The 26,392-nt window shown below is 45.0% G+C and overlaps 1 protein-coding gene across 1 annotated transcript; it reads left to right on the top strand.

Annotated features, from left to right (window-relative positions):
* Positions 1-500: 500 nt before the first annotated feature.
* LOC141180556 (olfactory receptor 1C1-like) lies at positions 501-1,421 on the top strand. The gene has a single exon (XM_073660657.1). The coding sequence runs from the start codon at positions 501-503 to the stop codon at positions 1,419-1,421; it is 921 nt and encodes a 306-aa protein (XP_073516758.1).
* Positions 1,422-26,392: the final 24,971 nt, after the last annotated feature.

Here is a 26,392-nt window from a genome sequence, read left to right as displayed (position 1 = left end):
ACTTAAAAATTCTCTCTGTCTTTTGTGAATAGTATAATCTTCTGCAGTGTGTAAAATGGCAATACACATTTCTTTGCGATTTTAGCAAATAGAATCTCAAGTTGTTCGAATTTGCCGGGACATGTGAATTTTGCTAAATTTTTGGCTCGAAGTTGATTCGTGAAGAATTTATTCCATCTTCTCTCATGCAATGATTAAGAACTCATTGTTCGAAACGCGTTTGCTGTTGTCCTCTCAAGGTTGTTTTAATTATTTTTTCATGACATAATAAAGAAATTAATTTTAGAAGACTTGCTCAGCTGGATTTCTCTGATTTCTACTTGTCCTCCCGGTCGCACTGCTGGCTCCGTGCTGCGATTTTCTAAGTGGGTGAGCTGATATCCATTTTTTTCTCTTTTGCCATCTTCTCTCAATGTGACATAATATAACCCTTCAAGAATTGGTTAAATAATTGTTAATAATACATCTACTTCACAATCTTCTACCTCTGTCCTAGAGTCATGGAGAATCACACCTTCAGTTTCTTCATTTTGACATTTTCTACACGTGCGAGCAATAGGTCAGCTTTATCGGTTGTCTTTACCCTAATATACTTGACCGGAGTGATGTTAAATTTTACCATTGTAATAGTAATATACTGGGATCGGCACTTACACATCCCCATGTATCTATTCCTAAGCAATTTGTCCTTCGTTGATATTTGCTACACAACGACCACAGTCCCTAAGCTGATTCACACGATACTAAGCGGGAATTATATGATGTCCTTTATACAATGCTTTGCCCAGATGTACGTCTTCAGCCATGTCGTCACTACGGAGGACCTAGTGCTCTTCATTATGGCTTATGATCGATATGTCGCCATTTGTCACCCTCTACATTATCACAGTGCATTGAGTAAGAAGAACTGTACCCTATTCATGACTTCTGCCTGGGTTATCGGGGGCTTCAATTCACTTCTTGCTACGTTGACCACTTCTATAACACCAATGTGCTATTCTAATACAATTACGCAATTTTTTTGTGAATTGAAAGCATTTGCCAACATTTCCTGCCCCAATTTTGGTTTCCAATTACTTACATACATGGAAGTGATATTTGGGGTCGGCCTTTTTCTTGGCAGTATAATATCCTATATCAAGGTGATCATTGTGATCTTACATATTACATCTAGAGATGGGAGAAGAAAGGCTTTCTCCACCTGCTCATCCCACCTCATAGTCCTCACCATGTTTTATTTCACATGGATGTCTGAGTATATTATGCCACAATCTAAGCATACCCAAGTCTACGAACTGACCCTTTCGATTGTGTATGCAACCATTACTCCCATGTTAAACCCTCTGATATACAGCGTACGGAATAAAGATGTAAAGAGGGCGCTACTGAAAATGGTGGGGGGCAAAGTAAATGATGAATAGAGCAAATAAAAATTAAAATTTTCTTTTATAAAAAAAAAAGTATGTCGAATTTTAGAATCTATCAAATTTTTATGTATATACTGTACTTATGAAAAAATGTGCACTAAGATTTAAAAAAAAATACCTACTGTATTTCTTCAACTTAAATAGAATCATTATTTTAGCTTTTTTATTGTAGTTAAGCTACCTCTTTTTTTTGACCCCTTTACAGCCAGGCGATTTTTCTTTTTTTTTTTTTTCTCCCCTTACCCCATGAGCCATGACTGTTTTATTTTTCCATCCAAAAAGCCGTGTGAGGGTTTGTTTTTTGCGGGACAAGTTGTACTTTTGAATGACGTTATTCATATTATCATGTGATGCACTAGAAAGTGGGGAAAAAAATCCAAAATTGCAAAAAAAAGTGCAATTTCATAATAGCTATTTGGGTTTTTTATTTACTACATTCACTATATGATAAAACTGACAATATGATTCTCCAGGTCAGTATGATTATGCAGACACCAAACATGAACTGTTTTTTTTTTTATCTAAGTGGTGAAAAATAAATTGGAAATTTGTAAAGAAAAAAAATATTTGGCTTTTGGCTTGGCTTGTGTCGCCATTTTCCGAGACCCGTAACGCTTTTAATTTTCAGGGTGATGGCTTATTTTTGGATGGCTCCCTTAGAGGACTTGAAACTGCAATCGTCTGATAGATTGTGTTATACATAGCAATGCATCAGTGTATCATCACTTTTCCAACAGTGTTATAACGACAGACATGGTGGTCATCAGCAGAGCCCCCGCTGTTGTGGAAACCAATCGGTGCCTCATGATCACGTCACAGGAGCACTTATGGACGGGTGGAATGATGCGCCTCATTGCAGGTGCGTGTTAAATGCCGCTTGTAAGAGATTGACAGTGGCATTTCACAGGTTAACAGCCATGGGCTCCACTCCACCTGTGGATGTTAAAGGCACATGGTGGTTGATTAAATCAGCCATCATCTGCCAGGAAAGGCTCAGCATGTGGGTACAGCTCCAGTGCCTGCATGATCGCTAGGATGTTGAGGTACGTCCATTTTTGGGTATGCACTCCAAAATAGGACGTACCGGTATGTCCAATTTCAGAAAGGGATTAAAGAGTAACTGTTATTTTAATTTTTATTAGAGAAATCTGCTTCTTTCTTGGCCAGGACTGATTGTTCATTTTCAAAATTCTCAATTCATGTGTAAAATCTGTAATCAGTGAGGAGCGATTGTTACATTACTGAGATAGGAGATGACAGTTGGTGCTCATAAAATTCTATAGAGGCATGAGCAGGAGAGAGGAGCTCTGTCTCTAGCTCCTCCTCCTCCACCCTCCCCTCCAAATAGAATCATAAGAGTAGCAACTATCATTTCTATCTCAGTAATGTAAAAATCTGTAATCAGTGAGCAGCGATTGTTACATTACTGAGATAGGAGATGGCAGTTGGCGCTCATAAAATTCTATAGAGGCATGAGCAGGAGGGAGGAGCTCTGCCTCTAGCTCCTCCTCCTCCTCCACCCTCCCCTCCAAATAGAATCATATCAGTAGCAACTATCATCTCTATCTCAGTAATGTAAAAATCTTTAAGGCATCTAAAATCAAATCAACCATGCACAAAAAATAAGACCCTTAGGGGTTTCTTCTAATTTAAATTTTACATTTATGGATGAACAAATTGCAGCAAAGAGAATAAAATATAAATAATATCTTACTTACCAAAATGTTGGTTCTTGTCTCTGTAGAAAATCCCACAGCAATTTGTAGGTTCGTCACACACTATATAAATATATGTCTTATCTTGTAATGAGGGTTGTTCAGTTCAGTCAAAGCAAAAATGACGCTTAGAGGTGAAATAATCATAATATATAATATAATTGTAGAAAATAATCTAAAATTACCCAAGTTATTTTGTAGGCTATTGTAAGGTAATACCAATTTAAACAAAAAGTTTAAAAGTTTAAACTATGTTGTAAAAAAAAATGGAAATTTTTATTTTTACTTTGTATTTTTTTTTTTCATTTATATTTTTATATTTCGTGTTGGAATACAATTTGCTATAATATGAAAAAATCTTATGATTTATGGATAAATAATAGTTATCATCTTAATTGTAATTGTACTTTATATCTTGCTAAAGTTTTTGCTCTGCCCGACCAGGTTTTTCTTTGCATGTTTCTGGTCAGATTTTACAAATCACATTTCATTTTTTTTAAGTAGTTTTTATAAATTCTCAATGCTAAGCCCCAGACAAAACTACAATTTTACCTCTTTTATAATATTTATATTTCTTGGTGTAAAACAAAAGAAAAACAAGGGGAACAAAATCTTTATCAGAATCAAAAATGTTAGTTTGAAAATAAATTTCAAAATATAAGAAAATGTCAGATATCTTTCCAAAGCTAATTAAAACTTGCCTGCCTCTGTTATGTTCACTTTTAATCCTGAAGTTAAAGATTCACAGATGAGTCTCAAGTAGAACAAGCATCATGGTGAAAGGGCCATACATGTTTCGGGTGCCTCCAGGGAGGAGACCAGCCTATGTACAAGATAAGACGTTTAATGGCGCTACGCATCTCAAGACCAGTCCATTCCTTCCATCTGGTGCTTCATCAGATGCACCTGATGAAGGGGATGGACCATACCTGAAACGCGTAGTGCCATTAAATGTCTCATCTTGTGAATAGACTGGTCTACTCCATTGCAGCGCCTGGAACATATCCGAGCCTTCCTTTTTTCTTTTTCCTCTTGAATTGTATCTCAAGCTCCTGCCCAGGAGGGTGTGGAGCCAGTAGTCGGTGTGGCAGCTTATTGGGGAAGCCATCCATCATACACCTCCTCCAAGAGTATGCTTATTCAATACAGCGGTGCAGCTCCTGCCCGGTAAGGGCGGGGATCTGACGGTCGGTGTGGCAGCTAGTCAGAAGAATTCTCTATTTTGTGCCCTATAGCAGTGTTGTGCCTGCCCAGCACAACAAGTGAAGGTAAGCGATACTTACTTGGACCTCATCCTATGTGGTTGCTGATTCACACAGGGAGAGCATTTCTCTCTTTTTTCTTCCATACATGGACACATGGCTAGTATAAGTTGCTAGCTGATTCCACATTTGCTTAACAGCTAGCTCTACCAATTTTTCCATATTTTTTGCAATATGCATGGGAAATATCCATGCCTAGCAGTGACTTATTTCGTGCCTTGCATGGCCAATCTTTCTTTCCCCGATGATAGCTGTAAGGAGACAATCGGTCTTCCCCTGACTTGGTCAACTTTGGCTTGGTCAACTTAAAACAAATTTCATTTTCCTCGTTCTAAGGATACCAAATGATTGAGATTTTCTTTCTTTAACCTTATCATGTGTCTTCACAAGTCTGCAAAAAAAGTTAGGTTAAGTAAAATGTTTATGAAGGTCTAAAAAATTGACTTTGTCTCATAGGCAAACCTCATGGAGACTCACACATATCAGTTCTTTGTGTTAACCTTTTCTAACCATGAGGATAATAAGTCACTTTTATCTTTTTTCTTGGTCCTAATATACCTAATCGGAGTACTTGCTAATTCAGCCACCATTACCGTAGTATATTATGATCGCCACTTACACACCCCCATGTATCTATTCCTGTGCAATTTATCTGACCTTTGCTACACAACAACCACTGTTCCTAAGTTGGTTCATATGTTCCTCAGTGGTGTCTACACCTTGACTTTCACCCAGTGCTTTGTCCAAATGTACTTCTTCAGCCATGTTGTCACTACGGAGGACTTACTGCTCTTCATTATGGCTTATGATCGATATGTCGCCATTTGTCACCCCTACATTACCATCGAATGTTGAGTAAGAAGAACTGCATCTCTTTCATAATAGTTGTCTGGACCACTGGATTTTTTAACTCAATTTCCTTAACATTGACGACATCTAATATTCCGTTGTGTTATTCTAATACAGTTACACAATTTTTTTGTGAATTCAAAGCCTTTGCCAAAATCTCCTGTCCCAATGCTGGGTTCCAGCTGTTCACCTACATGGAAGCTGTAATTTTTGGCTTTGGTCCCTTTTTATGTAGCATATTATGTTATACTAGATGTTGACCCGATTCTAACGCATCGGGTATTCTAGAACATGTATGCGGCCGACCAGGCGCAATCAGCAGAGCGGTGGTTACATTTGGCGCCAAAATGGGGGGGCCACGACCAATCAGCGAATCGTATTTCTGAGGACCGGGCAACGGCGTTCCCTGTGCGGGTACTTCCACAGCGAAGAGCCGACAGATGGTCGGCAGCTCGCAGCTGAAGTATCCCGACCGGCGGCGCCGCTCACCGGTCCTCCCTTCACACTTGCCGTCAGGAGATCAGCGGGCCAAGCCGCTGATCTCCCAACGGTAGCCGCATGGAGGTCAGCGGCGCCACCCGTCAGGCGCCGCTCATCTCCCGGCTGCATCGCCGCTGACCTCCGTCCGGCAGATGAGCCGCTAACGGCTACCATCTTTTTCTGAAATCCCGCATCGCTGATTGGCCGTGGCCGGACCAATCAGCGACGCGGGATTTCCTGGACAGACGGACAGACAGACAGACGGGATAAGACGATTATATATATTAGATTAAGGTCATCATTGTGATCTTACATATTAAATCTAGTGATCGGAGAAGAAAGGCTTTCTCCACCTGCTCGTCCCACCTCATAGTCCTCAGCATGTTCTACGGCACATGGATGTCTTTTTATATAATGCCACCATTCATAGATCCTCGGGTCTTCAAATTAACTCTATCTATTCTGTATTCAACCATTATTAACATGTTAAACCCTCTGATATTCAGTGTAAGGAATAAAGATATAAAGATGGCTCTAATTAAAATGGTGAAGCACAAAATCAGAGGGAAACAGAGTTAATCTTTAAGACTACATTCTTAATTTTTTTTGCAAGACGTCCTTGGACATGTTATTGCTTTACTTAGCTAGACAGCATGAAAATAAGCAAGTTTGCAATTGACTTGCTTTTTCTATCTGCTTTCAATACACCACAATAACTACTTTTATCTTCCATAGTGTACAACTTGTTTCCAAGGAGCTCAGCCACCAGACCCTGGCAGAGTGTGCACAGTAGTTACATTTCAGGAAAGAAGTTAACTCTTAACATTCTAGTCAGCTCTCTCCAGCCTATTGATTTCTTTTAAAAGTCAAGTGCTCACCTCCCTCCCCCTCCCTCTCAGCTCCTGACCAAGGTGCTCTTATGAGTCGTGTAGAATCTCCAGTTCCTGGCCTCCTGTATGGATAGTTTTCAGAGCAGTTCTCCTAATCATGAATCTTACTTTCCTGAGCCATGTGCTTGTTAAAACTCACTGTTATTTCCCTATGTAAATATAGTGATAATATTGTAGACTCAAAACAAAACTCACACACCAAAAAACTCACACACCAAAAAACCAACAATTTTGACCACGTGTGGTCATGGTCTGCCTCTCCAGATCTGAAATAATATATAGCCTGCTCTTAGACAACTTGGCCCCAGGAAGTAAAGTAATGGAGCAATTATATGGTCGATGAGATGAAAGTTCCTGACATCCCTGTTCCGAGAACATATCCTCAAAATCAGACAGGTATTCTGGAAGTGACCTGGTAGCAACCCTGGCCATACGGGTACACATGCAGTGCCTTTGACAGTACTCGCTCCACCTTACTACCTTCCGTGTCTGCCAGTCCACCACGGGATTGTGTAACATCAGCCAAGGTAAACCAAGAACCACAGGGGAGGGTAAGCCATTGAGCACATAATAATAGATAGATTCTGAGTGCACTGCCCCTACCTGCAGACATATATCTCGAACAACCAGAGTAAAATACCCCGGGCATAAGGGTGCAGAATCAATAGCTATTATAGGTACAGGCCTAGACAATTTATGAGGATTGAGACCCTGGTCCAGGACAAACCAGGCATCAACCAGATTAAACTCCACCCCATGATCCAAAAGGGTCAAAATATCCACCTTATTTTCTCCTAAATGGATCTCAGCATGTAAAAAGAATTGCTACCTGCCCACAGAGGAAATATGCACACACAGGTTGATAACCTCCCCGTTACCCGGGCTTCTTAGGCTTCTTAGTTTTGCGACTATGTATGGATGGGCAGGTGCCAACAAAATGGTCCTTCTTGCCATAATAAAAACACACTCCCTCTTTGTGCTGCACTGCAGGTACTACAGGTCCCCCCCAACTGCATAGGTTACTCGGTTGATGCAGCCCTAGATTGCATCAATACCTGACCCTCCAATACCTGTCCTCCTCGTCCCTGGCGGCTTTCTGATGCTCCCGGCGGCCAGCAACACTGCGGAGAGCGGGCTCGCTCCTGGCAGTGTACTGCACTGCCATGACCTGCGCTGACGTCATGCAACCATCAGCTGATCGGTGACGTCAGCGATCACCTGATGGTTACGCGACCATCAGCTGATCGGTGATGTCAGCGACCAACTGATGGTCACATGATCATCAGGTGATCGGTGACGTCAGCGATCAGCTGAGCGGTCACATGACCGATCAGCTGATGCTCACCTGACCCATCAGCTGATGCTCACCTGACCCTGGGAATATTCGCAAGTTCCCAGGGTGGTAAGTTCACCGAGGCTCATCAGCTCAGAGCTTGGGATCATTCCACCTAATATCCGTAGACCACCTACGGAAATCTGAGCAATATTCCTCCACTGGCTGGTCTCCCTGCTGAAACCGACATAATTTAGACTGAGCCAGAGAGACAAGGTCGGGGTCCTCATACATAAGCCCCATAGCATTTAAAAAATCCTCGACCATCTGAAGCGACTGGGAATCAGACGGGAAAGAAAATGCCAAAGCTTGGGGGTCATTCTGGAGACTCTTGCTGTTCCTCGGTACCCAAGGTATAGAGATGTAACCTAAAATATAGTTTGCAGGCCTCCCTAAACACCACAAATGTATCCCAACCCCCAGATAACCTATCCGGCAAAGCTATATTGGGTTCCAACTGGGGTTTCACAGGAGCAGTGGACCCTAAGCCTGGAGCCTGGACTCTGCAAGGCAACTGCGTTCAAGTCTGCCACCTCTAGGCTAAGTTTTTGTAACTGCCCTGCCACAGCAGCCATAGGATTCGTAATTGATCCAGATATGTAAGGCCAGTAAAAATTTCACAATATTGCAGTTGGATTTCCAGGGACAAGGGTTCATTCCCTTTCCCTCAAGCTAGGAAGACCCTAAACTATCCCAGATTTCCCATATTACCCCTGATGGTGGTGATGCAGGGATCTCGTACCTTGCTATGCTCCTATATGCACGCTTATCTGTCATCCCCCCATCCAGAGAGGTATGAGACAGAAGTGTACGGAATAACAGCAACCTTACAGACAGGGGATAACAGACAGGGATAAAAGAAAAACACAATCATACAAATACACTCATAAAACGACTGAGTGGGAAACAAGGGAGGAATAGGTGGGACAAACTAAATGGGAAGAGGATAAGGATAAACACACAGAAACCAAATCCACGCAGAAAGCTCTTGAACATGACTCCAACCGCCTGCTCCTAACTCTGAACTCTCCTTCAACACCAAACCAGGAAGTGGTAAACTATCACTGGCAAGGAAAGAAGCAAGGGGGAGGGTTCTTAAATCTGCAGGGAGTAACAAACTCAGAACCACTGAAACAAGAACACTATGTGCCCACGATGCAGAAATGCTCCGGATTTTTCCTGAGCGTTTCTGCATCTCCCCTGGCAGAAAAAACGCATGCGGATTGTACATGCGGATTGTACATGCATTTTTCCTGCCAGGGACATGCGGAAGTGAAGCGTTCTTCATATGCATTTCCGCATGCGGGTTGACAAGCGCTTTCCAAGCGATTTCAGCATCACTTGGAAAGTGCTTGTCAACTTGGTCACACTATATAAATCCATGCAGCCGGCATGGATTTATATACTGTGACCGAAAGAATGGTAAAAAATAAAAAAATAAAATGTACACTTACCTTCCGATGGCCCCCGCAGTCTTGCTTCGCTCCATCCTGGCTGCCGGCAGATCGCTGAAGGACCTGCCGACGTCAGCATCGCGTGACCCGTCACATGACTATGACGTCAGCGCACGTCCTTCAGTCCACCGCGATCTGCCGGCATGGGAGGACGAGTGCAGCGGGGGCCATCAGAAGGTAAGTATAACATTTATTTTTTATTTTATTCTTTTTTTTACAGGTTCTGTGGTACCCGGGTCCGGAGGAGAGTCTCCTCTTCTCCAGACCCGGGTACCATCCGCACATTGGAACGCATGGAATGCGCATCTACATATACAGTGATGCGTAATCCATGCATTCTAATGCAAGTCAATGGCGGTGAAAATGCAGCGCTTCTGCAAAATAATTGGTAGCGCTGCGTTTTTTTCCGCAATGATAATCCGCAGCGGAAATTTCATCTATTTCAAGTGTTTTTTTTCTGTTAATGTTGATGATTATGGCTTACAGCCAATGAAAACACAAAAGTCATTATCTCAGTTAATTAAAATAATTAACAAAAAAACTCCTGCAAAGGCTTCCTAAGCATTTAAAAAGGTTTCCTAGTCTGTTTTAGTAGGCTCCATAATCATGGGGAAGACTGCTGACTTGACAGATGTCCAGAAGGCAGTCATTAGTGTTGAGCCACCCCCGTAGTGTTCGAGTTCGGTTCGGTACGTCGAACACCCGTGTGTTCACCGAACTGTTCGTCGAACTGTTCGTCGAACACCTTCGAACACCATTAAAACCAATGGCAGGCAAACAAAAACACATAGAAACACATAGAAAACACCTTCAAAGGTGTCCAAAAGCTGACAAACTGCTCAGAAGACACAACTAACACATGGAAAAGTGACAAGTACATATAGTCATGCGAAAAGAAAAGAGGTGGAGGAGTAAAAGGAGGGGGAGACACAGATATAGGTATGTCATGCCCTTCTAAAATCCAAAAAGTGAGAAGCCGACACGTTCAGTCCGTTCCTGCCCGTGCCACCTCCGTGTCGCCGGGTTTGTGCCAGAGCCGCGGTGGACCCTGACGGCCAGCCCCCCTCTCCCAATACTGGTGCCTGTCCGCTGGTGGGTCGAGCGAGCCCCCCTGTGGTGGAGGCAGCTCTATGCTTTTTAATTTAAATTGTCTCTCTAATTTGAATGAATACACTTTAAATCCATTTACAAGGATCTATTGGAGGGCAAGTCTCATGCCAGCAGCCGCGTAATTCCAGCTCCAGTAGCGTCCACTAAAGCTGCTGCAGTTAAACAGCTTTTATAAGGATCGAGCTCGGCTGTCCACCGCAAGGCATCCTACTGCCAGTCCCAGCCCCTATGCCTTGGGGTGCCTCCTGATGCTCTTCACTGAGTATCCCGTGGTCCCGAAGCATTTCCTTTGAAAAAATTAAGTGTCCAAACTACAGGTGGTGTAGCTTGCTTAACAGCCGGGATAATCCGCTGACTATCAGACACTGCTACTAGGCACAAAGTATTTCCTGGGCTAGATGCAGTTAAAAATTTGTAATTAGATACTCTCGTTGGATGCTGAGAAAGCATTCCATAGAGTCTCCTGTCACGCCATATATGATTGGGGTAGGGGTCTAGGGGACCCTTTTATAGCCAAAATCACGGCCCTGTATCACAATACGTCACCTAGGCTGAAGATAAATGGAACTGTAGGGCTCGGTTGCTACAGAGGTATTGCACCTCACCCAGAGGAGTGATATCTCACTCTCAGGTAAGGATGGAGTGTGGATCAGGACCCCGACACCTGCATGCATTACACCACATTGCCGTGGGGCAGGGCGACCAATATGCCCCTGAGATGGGCACGACAGTCACTGACCCTGGCTGGAGTGGGGGGAGGGAACACTGAGGAAGGGGAACCCTGTAGTGCAGGAGCAGGGAGGAAGCAGTTCCTGGGTGCATTGATAAGGGAGTATAAAAGGTGGGCACCATATTAGTTCAGTGCAGAGAAGTCTGAGCAGAAGTGACAGGGAGCAGGGGCTCTGCATGAGCTCTGCTCCGGAGGCGGGACTAGTAACACAGGCCCAGGCCTGCAAGAGGGAGAAGGAAGGAAGAGGAGCGGAGAAGGCTCCAGGAACGAGGAACGAAGGGATCCCAGGGTTGCGGACGGGCGAGTCGCCACCACACGCCCGAATCCACCTGCGTAGAGGGGTCAGGCCAAAGGGGGAGACCGGTCCTTGAAACTAGTGGAGGCGGGAAACGACCCTCAGCTAGAAACCGGAGGCTGTGACATTTTATGTGGCGCAGCCCCTCGCTACACCCGCTAGGAAGGCACCACATAGGGTCAGGGAAACTGGTGCCAAGTTTACCAAGAGGAGGCCCGAGGCAGCCGGACAGAAGCGTTGGTAAGAAAGGCCAGACAAAGGACACACAAAGGGGGTCCTGTGAAGCGCTCCAAAGTTATCTGGGAGTTGTCTGAGCCCCTCACCTGGTGAGCACAGTACGACGTGGGCAGCCGTTACCTGCAGACGTGGTCTGGATAATAAGAACTGTGAGTAAAGGCCCTGGACTGCATCACTGACTCCGTGTCGTTACTGCTGCTGCCCTGCACCATCACCCCCATCCTCCGCATACAGTGCCCTGAGGCTATACTCCTCCCGTGGGGAGTTATGCTACGCTCTGCTGCACCCACAACACCAGCCTCAGCGGTCTGCCCTGCAGCGGAGGTTCACTCTGACCGCAATCCACGGGTGGCGTAGTCGGACATTTAAACATCAAAACCACATAAATAGTTCCGCCACTGGTTTGACCACCCTGAGCCACGGAACCGGGTCGCCGCCACGAAGACTACAACCACCAGCATCCACCAAAAAGGGTCCGGCTCCGGGTGTCCCAAGGCCCAGGGGGTGCGTCAGAACATTTTCATCACATTTCACAATCACCAATGGGACAAGGCAGGGATGTCCTCTGTCCCCTCTCTTATACATCCTAGTGACGGAGCACCTGCTCTCATCAATTCGCCATAACCCCAATATTAGGTGGATTGAGGTGGGAGGCACCGAGTACAAGTGCTCTCTATTTGCTGATGATGTCCTAGTATATATCACTCAATCACATATATCCATCCATGCTGTTATGGCTGAAATAGATCACTTTGTTACATGGTCAAATTTTAAAATCAATGCAGCGAAGTCTGAGGCCCTCGAAGTCTCCCTCCCCAAATCCATATAGGATTCCATCCAGTCCAACTTTCCCTTTGCCTGGCCCTCACAGGGTATCAAATACTTAGGAATTCCTATTCATAGAGACCTCTCCCATCTATGTTATCTTAATTTTGGGCCCTTTATTGAACAACTCCATACAGACCACGGTTGGCAAGTTAGAACTGTAAGATTCACTACGTGAACCACTGGTGTTTTGTGGAAAAGCACATGTACACTGTGTTCCAAATTATTATGCAAAAAGTGCTTAGGATTGATAAGGGAAGAATTTGTTTGTTTGTCAGTTAAACTCATTGATGGTGATGTGTGTCAGGGCTCTTTATATCACTGTAAGCAATTGCAGACACCTGTGCTAATTAGTTTGGCAGGTGTGTCCAATGAAAGGCAAGACTACTTAAGAAGTCTGTCTCACATTATTAAGCAGCCTACATTTTCTGCCAAAATGGGAAAGAAAAAGGATGTGTCGGCTGCTGAGAAGCAGCAAATTGTGGAGTGTTTAGGTCAAGGCATGACTACAATCAACATTGTGCGATGATCAGGATGAAGTGTCTTGGCAATCAAGAAGTATGTAGCTGATTCACAGTACACACGTGTGCGTGCTGATAAGGGCAAATTGAGGACTCTTTCCTACAGGCAATTACGTCAGGTTAAAAGAGCAGCGGCAAAAAAGCCTTGTCATAGCAGCAGACAAGTTTTTGAAGCTGCTGGTGCCTCCAACGTCCCCCGAACAACAAGATGCAGGGTCCTTCAGAGGTTTGCAGCTGTGCATACGCCATCCTGTCGACCTCCTCTATCCACTTCACACAAGCAGAAACGGCTCCAGTGGGCCAAACATTACATGAAGACTGATTTCAAAACTGTTTTGTTCACGGATGAGTGCCGTGCAGCGCTCGATGGTCCAGATGGATGGAGTGGAGGATGGCTGGTTGATGGACACCCCACGCAAACACGGCTACAGCGCCAACAAGGAGGAGGTGGAGTAATGTTTTGGGCTGGAATCATGGGGAGAGAGATTGTAAGCCCCTTTAGGATCCCTGAAGGCGCTAAAGATGAACTCCATAATGTATGTGGATTTTCTCAAACAGCACTTCCTGCCATGGTTCAAGAAGAAGAACCGTGTATTTCACAGCAAGATCATTTTTTTGCATGATAATGCACCATCTCATGCTGCACATAAAACATCTGCATCTCTGGCTGATATGGGCATAAAAGGGGACAAACTTATGGTGTGACCCCCATACTCCCCTGACCTCTACCCCATTCAGAACCTCTGGAGCATCATCAAAAGGAGTGTCTATGATGGCGGGAGGCAGTTCACATCTAAGCAACAGCTCTGGGAGGGTATTCTGTCCTCATGCAAAACAATTGAAGCAGAAACCATCCAAAACCTGACAAATTCAATGGACGAGAGAGTTCAGAAGCTCCTTTCGAACAAGGGGTCCTATGTGAAAATGTAACATCACCTAGAATAAAGTTTTGAGTTGAAAACTGTTTGATTTCAGTTTCTAATAACCTGCTAATGCTTATAATTTCAAAAATGACCATTTTTTTGGTCTTTATTAAAATGAAAAGGTTGATCGAAAAGTTTGGGGGATCTAAGAGTGTGGCAACCCAGTAGTCATGATTACTTCGAATTCTGACAATATGAGGGTCATGTTGCAGGTAGTGCAGCAAGAAGGCACTTATGTGTCTTGCGCATCTCGGAGCCCCAAAATTATTTTCCGGGCTAGATGCAGCTAAAAATTATTATTAATTTTAAATCTGGTGGAGCTTAGTATAGATGGCCTAATAGGATCAGTGCTGCACACTGCTACAAAGCCCAAATTATTTTCCAGTCAAGATACAGATAAACATGATTAGTAATTTTAAATCTGGTGGAGCTTATTATAGATGGCCTAATAGAATCAGTGCTGCACACTGCTACAAAGCCCAAATTATTTTTTAGCCAAGATACAGATAAACATGATTAGTAATTTGAAAGCTTAAAACGGTTGGTAGGGTGATTTTAACCAATCATCAAGCTTTTACTCTCCCCAGGATGACACAGGGGTAGAAAAGTCGTTTCGGATCCATGATTTGTTCATCTTTATGAACGTGAGTCTGTCTACATTATCAGTGGAGAGCCGCGTGCGCTTATCTGTCAGCACACCACCAGCAGCGTGAACACACGTTCAGACAGAACGCTGGCTGCGGGGCATGACAAGATCTCCAAGGCGTAAGTGGCTAGCTCCGGCCATTTATCCAGATTGGAAGCCCAAAAAGAGCAAGGGTCCAGTGACACAGTCATGGCTTCAATGTTTACTTGGAGATACTCCTGTACCATCGTCTCTAGGCGTTGACTATGTGTCAGACTTCTTGTCTCCTGTGGCCTTGCAAAGGATGGGCTAAAAAGTGGTGAAATGATTCCGCAAAATTGATGTTACCAGCAGATACTGTGGTTCTGTTACGGTTTGAGTGCTGAACACTTGACGGTCCCACGGTTGGCAAGTTGGAACTGTGAGATTCACTACGTGCACCACTGGTGTTTTGTGGAAAAGCACATGTAAGATTCTGCAACAGTCTCTGCTGATACTCCTGCATGCGTGCATCCCTTTCTATGGCAGGAATAATTTCTGCAAATTTACTTTTGTACCGGGGATCTAACAGTGTGGCAACCCAGTAGTCAGGATTATTTCTAATTCTCACAATTCGAGGGTCATGTTGCAGGTAGTGCAGCAAGAAGGCACTCATGTGTGTTGCGCATCCAGGAGCACCAAGTCCCTGTTGTGTTGGTGGCGAGGTAACAATCATGCTTCCTTCCTCTGTCCTCTCCCCCCAACCTCGCACAACAGAAATGTGATCAAGGTCTCCCTCATCTGATGAGTCTTCCATCAGTTCGTCCTCCACTTCTTCCTGGGCTCCTGCACCTTCCTCACTAGTTTGGCTGCTACCATGCGCCCTGGTAAAACCATCTCCCCCACCCTCACATGCCTGCCGCCTTGGTGCTGCTGACCGTCTGGACCTTGCAGATGTTAGCCCTTCCGCATACAACTCCTCCTCCTCTACTTCCTCCACCTCCTCTTGTGCCACCACCTGACTCCGAATTCTGTTTAACATGTGCTCCAGCATGTAAATCACCGGAATAGTCATGCTGATAATGGCATCGTCAGCACTAAACATCTTCGTCGCCATTTCAAAACTGTGCAGAAGGGTGCATAGGTCCCTGATCTGAGACCACTCCTCCAGCGTGATTTGCCCCACCTCTGAATCTCGTTGGCCCAGGCTATACGTCAGAACGTATTGCACCAGGGCTTGTCGGTGCTGCCACAGTTGCTGCAACATGTGCAGAGTTGAATTCCACCGGGTAGGCACATCGCATTTTAGCCGGTGAAGTGGCAGGCCCAACGACTTCTGTAGAGATGTAAGTCGCTGAGCTGCGGGATGCGAACGGCGGAAGTGAGCACAAAGCGACCGTGCCCTCTGCAGAAGGCCATCTAGTCAGGGATAGTGGGATAAAAATTGCTGGACAACCAGGTTCAACACGTGAGCCATACAAGGCACGTGTGTGACATTGCCCCGGCGAAGGGCCGCACCCAGGTTTGCAGCTTTGTCGCACACGGCCTTCCCTGGTTTCAGGTCCAGTGGAGACAACCATTCATGAAATTGGTTCTCCAGAGCTGACCACAACTCCTCAGCTGTGTGACTCACATTTCCCAGACATTTCAAAGTAAAAACCGCCTGATGACGTTGAGCCCTACTGCCAGCATAGTAAGGAGGTGTGCAGGATCCCTTCTGCGCAGTTAGAAAGCTTGTGGCATGACCAGACAGGCTTTGGGTGCAGGTGGAAGACCTAGAGGAGGTTGAGGAGGCAGAAGCAGTGGAGGAACTTTGACATAAAGAGGATTGACGCACAACTCGTGGGGACGGCAAGACTTGGACAGCAGCCCCTTGTCCTGCTGTCACCATAGTTACCCAGTGCCCAGTCAGCGACATGTAACGCCCCTGTCCATGCCTACTCGTCCAAGTGTCTGTGGTGAAATGCACCCTGTCACACACAGAGTTTCTCAAAGAAGCGGTGATGTTGTGTGCAACATGCTGGTGGAGCGCAGGCACACCTTTCTTTGAGAAGTAGTGCCGACTGGGCATCTGGTACTGGGGCACTGCGACGGACATAAGGTCTCGAAAATCCTCTGTGTCCACCAGGCGGAAAGGCAGCATTTCTGTAGCCAAGTGCTTGCAGATGGTGAAATTCAACTTCTTAGCTTTCTCATGGCTAGGAGGAAATGGTCTTTTACTTGTCCACATCTGAGGGACCGAGGGCTGGCTATTGTGCTTAGAAGGGGTTGATAAGGGTGTCCCCGGCAAACTGCCGGTCTGTGAGGAAGATGCAGGCGGACATGCTAGGTTGCCTTGATCCAAAGGTGGTGATATCGATGTCGGACAGCGCTCAACACCAGCTGGTGTTACCACCTCCAAAGAAAATGATGACCCGCCAATCACGCTGGCTGTTGCGGGTAAAGAGGTGGCAGGTCTGCGCCCCAAAACAGGTGTGACTGCTGTCCCCCCAGTCACAGAGGATGAGGAGGCCGCGGATGCACAAGATATGGCAGACGGTGGTTGGCCCGGCCGGCTAGGCCGCATTGTAGCACACTGAGCTTCCCACTGCAACTTATCCTTCATGTCCATGTGCCGGTTCATGCATGAAGTACTCAAACTTTGTATTTTTTGGCCTCTACTTACCTTTTGCTGACAAATGTTACAGACAACACGAGTTGGGTCATCTTTATCGATCTGAAAAAATGCCCAGGCTATGCAAGGCTTAGCACCCATGCGACCTAAAGAGCCACCACGACTTGTGGTGAGAGGCAGAGTTGTGTTTGAGGATGCAGTTGTTGACGTGCTTCCAGTACTACGTCTCTGTCCAGGAAGGCGCAACCTGACCTCGTCTTCACTAGCATCTTCCTCCACCTCCTCTGCTGACCTCATCTCTTGGATGACTGTGGGTTGACAGTAAGTGGGATCTCCAGCCTCATCATCATCACCCTGTGCGTTATCACACCCGTCGTCCTCAGAGCCAACCTGTTCCTGCCCTGACAAAAAACTAAAGTTGTCGCTCCAATCAGGTATTTGAGTCTCATCATCATCTTCCTCATTGTCTCCACCAACAGGAGTTACAGTTTGGGAATGAGGGTCTACATTATGGTCAGAACCTTCTGCGTCTGGTCCTGGATCCGACTCATAAAGATTCTGGGCATCAGTGCAGATCATTTCCTCGTCTGGATTCACAGAAGCGCTGGAGTCGACCTCTGATTCCCAGGCTATAGTATGAGTAAACAGCTCTGCAGACTCAACCATCTGTTCTACCTCATACTCAGACGGGCAGCTGGAGATTTGGGAGCTGTGAGGAAGCAAGTGCGATTTGGGTGACACCTTTGAGGACTGGAGTATTTGTGATGTTGAAGTTGATGTGGAGGAGAGCCCACTTAAAGGAGCACTTGATATCCGATGAAGCACCTGCTGTTTTTGTGCCTCATCTGGAATTTGTAGCGATTGGCATGGCCGTAAGAAAGGGATCTTATCACATTGTCCGCTAAAAGAAGTAGACATTTTAGTTTGGCTGGAAGATGGTCTTTCTTCTGCAGATGTTACTGTTGCTTTAACACCTACCCCACGGACACAACCTTTTTTCCCCTTCCCAACATGCCTATTCCCCTTTCCACCAGCAGCAGGCCTTTTTCCACTCATTTTGGTGGTTAACTAATTCACAACTCTGGAGTTGTTTGCACAAAAAAACAATGGATGGGAACCGAGCAGAGCTGAGTGGCCAAACTGTGGTATTAGGCCAAAACTATTGGCTGGGTTAGATGCAGAAAAAAATTATATTCAATTTGCAACCTGATGGAGGTCAGTATAGATGGACTAATAGAACAAGTCCCACACACAGTTAGAAGCCGAAATATTTTTTCAGAGGTAGATGCAGAAAAAAATTGTATTCAGTTTGCAACCTGATGGAGGTCAGTATAGATGGACTAATAGAACAAGTCCTACACACATCTAGAAGCCCAAATATTTTTTCAGAGGTAGATGCAGATAAAAATTATTTTTAATTTGCAGCCTGATGGAGGTCAGTATAGATGGACTAATAGAGAAAGTCCCACACACTGCTAGAAGGCCAAATATTTTTTCAGAGCTAGATGCAGACAAAAAATTATTTTGAATTTGCAACCTGATGGAGGTCAGTATAGATGGACTAATAGAGAAAGTCCCACACACTGCTAGAAGGCCAAATTTTTTTTCAGAGGTAGATGCAGAAAAAAATTATATTCAGTTTGCAACCTGATGGAGGTCAGTATAGATGGACTAATAGAACAAGTCCCACACACTGCTAGAAGGCCAAATATTTTTTCAGAGCTAGATGCAGATATAAATTATTTTTAATTTGCAACCTGATGGAGGTCAGTATAGATGGACTAATAGAGAAAGTCCCACACACTGCTAGAAGGCCAAATATTTTTTCAGAGCTAGATGCAGACAAAAAATTATTTTTAATTTGCAACCTGATGGAGGTCAGTATAGATGGACTAATAGAGAAAGTCCCACACACTGACACACTGCTAGAAGGCCAAATATTTTTTCAGAGCTAGATGCAGAAAAAAATTATATTCAGTTTGCAACCTGATGGAGGTCAGTATAGATGGATTAATAGAACAAGTCCCACACACAGCTAGAAGCCCAATATTTTTTCAGAGGTAGATGCAGAAAAAATATATATTCAGTTTGCAACCTGATGGAGGTCAGTATAGATGGACTAATAGAGAAAGTCCCACACACTGCTAGAAGGCCAAATATTTTTTCAGAGCTAGATGCAGATATAAATTATTTTTAATTTGCAACCTGATGGAGGTCAGTATAGATGGACTAATAGAGAAAGTCCCACACACTGCTAGAAGGCCAAATATTTTTTCAGAGCTAGATGCAGATATAAATTATTTTTAATTTGCAACCTGATGGAGGTCAGTATAGATGGACTAATAGAGAAAGTCCCACACACTGCTAGAAGGCCAAATATTTTTTCAGAGCTAGATGCAGACAAAAAAATATTTTTAATTTGCAACCTGATGGAGGTCAGTATAGATGGACTAATAGAGAAAGTCCCACACACTGCTAGAAGGCCAAATATTTTTTCAGAGCTAGATGCAGATATAAATTATTTTTAATTTGCAACCTGATGGAGGTCAGTATAGATGGACTAATAGAGAAAGTCCCACACACTGCTAGAAGGCCAAATATTTTTTCAGAGCTAGATGCAGACAAAAAATTATTTTTAATTTGCAACCTGATGGAGGTCAGTATAGATGGACTAATAGAATGATGCTATGCCCAAAAGATTTTACTTCACTAGGTGCAGTAAAAAAATTGGTATTCTATACACAGGTGGTATATCTTGCAGCACAGATAGGCTACTCCACTGACTAACACACTCTGCAATAGGCCAAAAAGGATTAGCTTTGCTAGATTCAGCCAAATGCTGTGAAAAAAACTTGCACAGCACTGGCACAGACCTGCCTGGCAAAAACTGATAGGAACTGATGTAACCTAGTCCTGAAAAGGACTGCAATTACAATTAGTCTTTACTCCCACAATCTATCTATTTAAGAGCACAGACCTGCCTGATAAAAGTCGTAGGAAATGCTGTAACCTAGTCCTTAAAAGGACTGCAATCACAACTATTCCCTACTCCCAAGCTATCTGTAGATTTGTGCGAAAATTGGCTTGAAATTAACAAGGTATAGCGCACACAGCAACAGCGGTGCCATATAACACACAGCTGCAGCAGTGAGAAAATGGTGGCGACGGGGAAAATGGCTTGGTCTTATAGGGCAAGGACATGTGACATACACTGCCAATGACACATGCCCTTGCTTGTGTGAAAAAAAGCACTTCGCTCCGTGTGTGCGCTGCTGATAGGCTGACAGATTGCACCTCCCCACTGTAAATGCGGGAAAGAGAAAAAAAAATGGAGATCTTCATTATTCCTGCAGAGATCCATCCCCTGCCCCTCCCCCCACCCCGCTGTACACTCAAACTGCGTATTAACATTAATTTTCATCATTACTGAGAAAAAATCCAGTTATGATTTTGGTGCACGAACAGTTATCGAACATAACCTCGAACAGCGAATTTTTCTCAAATCGTTCGTGTTCGCCGAACGGCTCGAACACCACCCAAAACAGCTCGAATTTGAGATTGGCGAACAGTTCGATTCGAACAACGCTCATCTCTAGCAGTCATTGATACACTCCAGAGTTCCAATTTTCATTTGGAAATCAAGGTCCCAGAGTCTGGATGAAGAGTGGAGAGGCCACAATCCAAGCTGCTGGAGATCTAGTGTGAAGTTTCCACAGTCAGTGATGGTTTGGGGGGCCATGTCATCTGCTGGTGTAGGTCCACTGTGTTTTATCAAGACCAAAGTCAGCGCAGCCGTGTACCAGGAAATTTTACAGCACTTCATGCTCTACCGAAAAGCTTTTTGGAGATGGAAATGTCATTCTCCAGCAGGACTTGGCACCTGTCCACACTGCCAAAAGTACCAATACCTGGTTTACACGACAGTATCACTGTGCTTGATGGGCAGCAAACTTGCCTGACCTTAACCACATGGAGAATCTATTATAGAGAATCTATGGGGTATTGCCAAGCGGAAGATGAAAGACACCAGATCCAACAATGTAGACGAGCTGAAGGCTGCTATCAAAGCAACCTGGGCTTCCATAACACCTCAGCAGTGCCACAGACTGATCGCCTCCATGCCACATTGCCGCATTGATGCAGTAATTGATGCAAAAGGAGCCTGACCAAGTATTGAGGGCATTTACTGAACATACATTTCAGTTGGCCAACATTTCGGATTTTAAAATAATTTTTCAGGCTATGTGCATACAATGTGGTTTTAATGCGTTTCCGTGGCCGTTTTTGCACCTCGGAAACGCATTAAAACTGCTTGTTAATAGGTCTGCCATGTATAGCAATGGTAATCTGGATGTGCTGTGCACATGATGCGAAATTTCCGCTCCGGATTACCATTGTGGCAAAAACCGCAGCAGGACCATTTATTGTGCAATTCCGCTGTGAATTTGCGCCCATTGACTTGCATTGAATCACAGCAAACCCGCATGTATAATATCTATACATGCAGAGTTGCTGCGTTTCAATGACAGTCAATAGGCGTGAATTCGTGGCGGAATCACGCTGCGGGTGGTACCCGGGTAGGGATAGGAGGCTATTACTCCTCTCATCCGACTGCCGCTCTGGCTGATAACAGCAAGGGCAGTGTGGATGGGAGGAGCAGTAGTCTGTTCTTCCCAGCCCGCGTGCCCGCGGTAGTAAAAAAATAAAATAAAACAAAAAGTAAAAATAAAAACCTCATACTCACCTGTCCGGCGGCCCCCAGTGTCCTCCTCGTCCCTGGCGGCAATCCGATGCTCCCGGCAGCCAGCAACACTGCGGGGAGTGGGCTTGCTCCTGGCAGTGTACTGCACTGCCATGACCTGCGCTGACGTCATGCAACCATCAGCTGATCGGTGACGTCAGCGATCACCTGATGGTTACGCGACCATCAGCTGATCGGTGATGTCAGCGACCAACTGATGGTCACGTGATCATCAGGTGATCGGTGACGTCAGCGATCAGCTGATCGATCACATGACCGATCTGCTGATGCTCACCTGACCCATCAGCTGATGCTCACCTGACCCATCAGCTGATGCTCACCTGACCCTAGGAACATTTGCAAGTTCCCAGGGTGGTAAGTTCACCGGGGCTCATCAGCTGATCTTCATCTGATGAACCCCAGTGACCTCCTGCAGCATGTATACTGATAGGAGTGATTTTACACCCCTGTTGGTATACAGTGCTGTGTTCTACAGCTGTGACATCAGTGATTGTTGATGTCACAGCTGTAGAAGTGACACGGATCATCGTGGGACACTCGGAGGTACGTGGACTGGGTTGTTGATAGCAGACAGGTGAGGAATATTTTTGTTATTTTACTTTTTTCAGGAGATCAAGGGCTTACAAGGCGTACAATAAAAGAAAAAATTAAAAAACGTGTGTTTTTTATTTCATTAAAATACTTAATTCTGGATGTGTTTTTATTGAAAAGGCGGCGACTATTTTACCACGCAGTTAATAATGGGGGCGTCTTATAGATGCCATCCATTGCTAACCTCGGCTTCACGTCAGCTGCCAATACAAGGCTGACATGAACCCCAACCCCATTACCCCACTGTAACCAATACAGGACAGTGGGAAGAGCAAGGCTAAGCGCCTGATTTGGCGCATCTTATGGCCATTTCTGGGACTGCCGAGGGGTGATATTAATAGCCACGGAGGGGGCTAGTATCCATGGCCCCTTCCCTGGCTATTAATATCAGCCAGCAGCTGTCTAGTTTAGCCTTTGCTGTTTAAATTTTATAGGGGGACCCCACGTTAATCTTTTTTGGGGGTCCCCCTGTAATCTAGCCAGTAAAGGATAAACAAACAGCTGTGGGCTGATATTAATAGCCAGGGAACATTGTTGGCTAATGGCCCTTTCCCCGGCTACTAATATTAGCCCCTAGCGGTCGGCTTTCCCTCTGCTGGTTATAAATGACGCGGGAGCCCACGCCATTTTTTTTTTTTTTTTTTAGTCTCTGTGCCTATAATTCAGACATAGCAGCGCTTTCGACGCAAATTTTTGCTGCATCCAAAATGTTGCATTCTATTGAATGCAGGTAAATCCACATGTGTTCACTGAACCATGCAGATTTACCGCATTCAATACTTTCTAGCGGTCAAATTTTTGTTGGGCAGACTAGGGAATTTGACATGCTGTGGTCCTGAAAAATGCGCCGCATGACAGTGTCCACGGGTGATTCATAGCCTCTGATGCATGCATAGTGGACATGGGATTTCTAGAGATCCCATCCACTATGCTGTAACATCTGGACGCTGCAGGTTTGACGCTGTATAAACACATAGCGTCAAACCTGCAGCGGTTCTTGACGGTGGCCACGTACCCAAACTCACTCGCAGCATGTCAATTTCTGTAGCGGACATGCTAATCTCCGCTGCAGATTTTGACCGATTGAAGTGTCATTATATGCGGTGGTTTCACATGTACCCAAAACAAAAGTGCGATATTAGAACACCGCGATTTGGACATAAATATGTTGTGTCAAAAGCGCTGCTGATCGGCGGGGCATAGTGGCCTATGAACCAGCTCTGAGATGTTAATTATGGACAGGGAAAATGTTTGCCTAATGGCACCTTCCCAGGCTAAAAATAGCAGCTCCCAGCAGTCGCATAAATTACATGAATAGAAGTGCTAATGAAGGCTGGGTGAATGGGATTAGCTGATACCTAGCTCTTTTCTTTGGTTATGACAAGGTGTCAATCAGACCTTTTCATGACCAAACTTAATTAAAGTAAAGTAAAGAGTTAAATAAACACACAAAGAGTAAACACTTTATTTGAAATACAACAGACCCATTCTTTAATCATTTAAATGAACCAATATACTCACCCCAGTTCTTAATCCAAGGGTTTAAGCAATGTCCCACTAAATAACTTTATTTAGTCCCAAAAAACATTCATTGATGTACAAAAACACTTCAAAAATTGCAAGTAAAAACACATTAAAAAAGCATCAAAAACACATGTAAATCCGCATGCGTTTTTTTCTGCCAGGGAGAGGCAAAAACGTTCAGGAAATTTCTGCTTCAAATCCACATCGTGCGCACATAGCCTCAAGCTGTTGTTATAAAGTATTCTAATTTACTGAGATAATGACTTTTGTGTTTTCATTGGCTGTAAGCCATAATGATCAACATTAACAGAAATAAACACTTGAAATAGATCACTCTGTTTGTAATGACTCTATATAATTTATGAGTTTCACTATTTGTATTGAAGAACTGAAATAAATCAACTTTTTAATTACCATATATTTCGGACTATAAGACTCACTATTTTCCTCCAAAATTTTGGAGGAAAGTGGGGGGTGCATCTTATAGTCCGAATACTATATTATTGTATGGCCGCATGGTGGTGGGTGTGGGGGAGAGTGGCAGGCGGGGATCTGCGGGGCACAGGAGGCAGCAGCAGCCTGCTGCAGCCTAGCTGTGCCCGCTACTAAAGAAAATGAATATTCCCTGCTCCCCATGCCCATGGGCGTGGAGAGCAATGAATATTCATTTCTCTTAATAGCCGGAACACTGGAGCTGCAGCGTGGCTCCTGCTGCGCTCTGCGGTCAGTGTGCCCGCTATTAAAGTGCATGAATATTCGCTACAACCCACTCCAAGGGGTTGTAGTGAATATCCATTGTCTTTAATAGCGGGCACACTGACCACAGAGCGGCAGCAGGAGCCGCGCTGCGGTACAGTGTGCCGGCTATTGAACAGACTGAATGGTCACTGCTCCCCACGCACAGAGTCCCGGCGTGGGGAGCAGTGACTATTCCAGCACAGCGTCTCACACTGTGTGAGGGCGCATGGCAGGGACGCCATGCGCGTCCTGCCATGCGCAGCTCACAGAGTGAGAGTGTCAGCAGCAGAGTGGGACAGCGCTGGAGGAGAGAGGAGGTGAGTATGATTTTTTTTGCATGCAGTGTGATGGGGGCTCAGAGGGTGCCATACATACCAGGATGGGGGCTCAGAGGGTGCCATGCATACCAGGATGGGGGCTCAGAGGGTGCCATGCATTCCAGGATGGGGGCTCAGAAGGTGCGATACATACCAGGATGGGGGCTCAGAAGGTGCAATACATACCAGCATGGGGGCTCAGAGGGTGCCATACATACCAGGATGGGGGCTCAGAGGGTGCTATGCATACCAGGATGAGGGCTCAGAGGGTGCTATGCATACCAGGATGAGGGCTCAGAGGGTGCTATGCACACCAGGATGTGGGCTCAAGGGGTGCCATGCATACCAGGATGGGGGCTCAAGGGGTACCATGCATACCAGGATGGGGGATAAAGGGGTGCCATGCATACCAAGATGGGGTATAAAGGGGTGCCATGCATACTAGGATGGGATGGGGGCCACTTATACCAGGAAGGAGGGGCCATACATACCAGGATGGAGGATATTAACAGAATTGGGGGACATTACCTCAATACCAGTGTCAGCAGCAGACCCCCTCCCCCATAACAGGGCATCATGACCACATTTTTTGCTTACATTTTTTTTCCTATTTTCCTCCTTTAAAACCTAGGTGCGTCGTATGGTCCGGTGCATCTTATAGTCCGAAAAATACAGTATATTCTAATTTAGTGAGATGCACCTGTATGTTCTATGGGGTGGGGTTTGCGTCTACATCAGACCACTGACCCAGAGCACAGGGGTACTGGATCAGATCTTCTCTCTCTTCTATGTGGTGGTGACTCCGGCACTGAACCCCCTGATTTATAGTCTAAGTAATAAGGAAGTACAGGGAGCGCTGCTCTGGGTGCTGAGAATAACAACACAATGCAGCGTTGGATTGTTTACAGCTTTGCATTGCTTTATTTAATTTTAACAGGTTCTGTAAATTCCTCACAAATTTTTAGATATCTGCATGCTGGTAGAGGATCAAAATGTTGGTGGTATAGCATGGGCTATTGGCTGGTTGACCTAGGCGGCATATTTAAAGGGGTACAAAATTTCACCCAATTACCCCAGCAATATTCACAATTCTTTTGGACACCATAGTTGGTAACTTTCTCCAATTCATACGCAGAGTACAGCAATCAATATGAGTTTGTCATCGGCTTCTGCGCTTTGCATAGGCAGCGA

The sequence above is a fragment of the Phyllobates terribilis genome, unplaced genomic scaffold (genome assembly GCF_046119375.1).
Source record: "Phyllobates terribilis strain yellow unplaced genomic scaffold, ASM4611937v1 Scaffold_33__1_contigs__length_13283291, whole genome shotgun sequence".
Taxonomy (NCBI): Eukaryota; Metazoa; Chordata; class Amphibia; order Anura; family Dendrobatidae; genus Phyllobates; species Phyllobates terribilis.
This window is presented reverse-complemented; position numbering and strand designations above follow the sequence as displayed.